The sequence below is a fragment of the Naegleria gruberi genome (genome assembly GCF_000004985.1).
Source record: "Naegleria gruberi genomic scaffold NAEGRscaffold_69, whole genome shotgun sequence".
Taxonomy (NCBI): domain Eukaryota; phylum Heterolobosea; class Eutetramitea; order Acrasida; family Naegleriidae; genus Naegleria; species Naegleria gruberi.
The window spans coordinates 217,620-220,058 of NW_003163258.1; the positions used below are offsets into that span (position 1 = coordinate 217,620).

The 2,439-nt window shown below is 34.9% G+C and overlaps 1 protein-coding gene across 1 annotated transcript; it reads left to right on the plus strand.

Moving 5' to 3' along the window:
- Positions 1-136: 136 nt before the first annotated feature.
- On the plus strand, positions 137-754 carry NAEGRDRAFT_53443 (uncharacterized protein; the record flags this gene model as incomplete). Its single annotated transcript, XM_002670599.1, has 1 exon — positions 137-754. One exon carries the CDS (start codon positions 137-139, stop codon positions 752-754), a length of 618 nt encoding a protein of 205 aa, XP_002670645.1.
- Positions 755-2,439: the final 1,685 nt, after the last annotated feature.

Sequence of the window (2,439 nt, forward strand, 5' to 3'; positions counted from 1 at the left end):
CATCATTCTGTTTTATGCTTCTCCAATAGGAAAATGGTGGAGTGATAGGGTTTTTATGATTGAGGCATTGAAGAGTGATGTATGTTTAATAAGAAACTGTTCTGAGGAAATACGGACTGATAGAGAAATTATTGACATGATTATTGACATAGATGCAGCAAGTTCTTTTCAATATATTGGAAAATTCAAGGAAGATGAAGATATTGTGAAAAAGGCACTATTTAAATCAAACTTCACGATTCTACATTATATCAATAGTGATTTTCTGCTTAATAATAGAGAACTAGTTCTCACAATATTGAAAAGTAACGGAAAGTATATTAACGAAATGCCAGAGGCAATCCAAAAGGATAGAGAATGCTTTTTCCTAGCTGCAAGAACGCCTTATTTTACATCCAAAGTTCAATCTCTTTACAAAATAATAGAGAGTGACAGAGAGGATTTCAAATCAATTCTGCAATTTAATCCGGACCTTTTGGAGAAGACCATTTTCAAAGACGACAGAGAGCTTCTTAAAGAGGCTCTTTCACACTGTGGATTTTGTCTCAGATTTGCAAGTGAAGAATTCAAGGCAGATAAGGAACTTGTTTTGACAGCCGTAACAAAAAATGGATCTGCCCTTATGTATGCCTCTCCAAAACTCAAAGATTGTGAAGAGATTGTCTTGGCAGCTGTAACGAATGATGGAAAAGCAATTCGATTTGCTTCAAAGAGATTATCGAATCAGAAAACTCTAAATTGTAATATTTATTAACGTCTCTGGTCTACAATGAGTATACACATTTTGGCGATCGACGATTGGCGAAAATTGCCACTTGAATTTTACGAATAGTTTCATTCGCTTAATGAAATTGGAGATCTCCAGATGAAAATTGCGATTGGTTTTTTGAAAAAGACCAAAATTCCAACATATGTGGGATATTTGTTATTAAAATTACAAAGAAATTCTTTTAGAAGAGTCAACACCATATTTTCTAGCATCTACATAATCCTTTGGATCTTGTGAATATCTCAGTATCACAAATGGAATCACTCTCACAGTAGCCATTCCAATAATTCACTTCATCAAGTACATCATACCTCTGTTGATTCTTGGTGTAATTTCACATCTATTAACTCCAAGAATTTCACCACATCATCTCATCATGATTTAAATAATTTTATATTGCCACTAAAATCAGATTCACATGATAATTTGGAAAACTTTCAATCTAGTATTGTTCAGCATGGTCGATCCCATCAGATAAAATCACTTCCGAATATTTTCCTATTGGTTATCATGATGATAGGTACATGTATTCCATATCATAAACATTCGGAATGAATTCAACATCTTTTCCCTTAAAACCAGCTAATCTTCATTAAGGAACCTTAAAAAAAATGAGATTCGTCAGAGAGCGTCTTGAAGTCGTTACCTGTTACATTCCTTTCAGTGGTGAGGCGGTTGGTGATAACACTTCTCAAACTTTCCAGAAGACTCCTGGTAAGAACCATTATCCATCCAATGCTTGCTTTAACGTTTTTTGGTATCAACAACCAACATGGACACCACCTATCTGCAAGTATCTAATAGAATATTATGATACTCTCAAATCATTACCAAGTGCTTCGGAAGGTACTAGTGCTGTTGTTAGATTAAGTTCCACAAGAAAAACTGGTAACAACGCTTTTATTAGAAGTTCAGGCTCTGGATTTTACATTCTTCCCAACACAATTATTACAAATAGTCATGTTGAAGCTGAACTTGAGAGAATTGGTGGTAAAATAACTGCATTCAGCAATGCATGGAACAATAGCAATTCAACAATTTTGCCTACCAGGATCAGAACCTTGCATTCTGGGAAAACTATCAAAGATTCCCAATTGGGTAATTTATTTCCGGTCACTTATAGTTGGGTTGGAAGAGATCCTATCACTACCAAAGTAGGAGACTTTGATTACTTTGATGTCACCGCAATGGACTTTACTACTGGTTCTCTTGGTAATAAGGTTTTTTTCATTCCTTCTCCAAGAATTTTGCAACCTAATGATGAAATTATTTCTCTTTCTTATCCAGGAGACAAGCATCAACAACCTCCTTATTCTAGTAGCCTTACTTATGTTGATTGGGCTCCAAGTGAATCCTTTTTGAAGGACAATATCTTTAATGGCTACGGAAAGTTATGTGCAAGTGTTGGGACGATTATGCACCCATACAAATTGTCAGAAAATGGATTTGTAGAAAAAGATGAAAACTTTCGTTACGATTCGTCTAATCAAGAATGTTTGGCAAGCTCTGAATGCTTAATATATGGAAGTTCTGGTGGTGTTATGATTTCAAAATTCTCACAAGTGTATCAAATTGGAGAGTATACATTAGTTGAGTTTAATGCTATCCACACTGGTGGAGAGTTTGTTCGATGTTCAGATTGTTTGAAAGAAAGTTCATCTGCTTACATA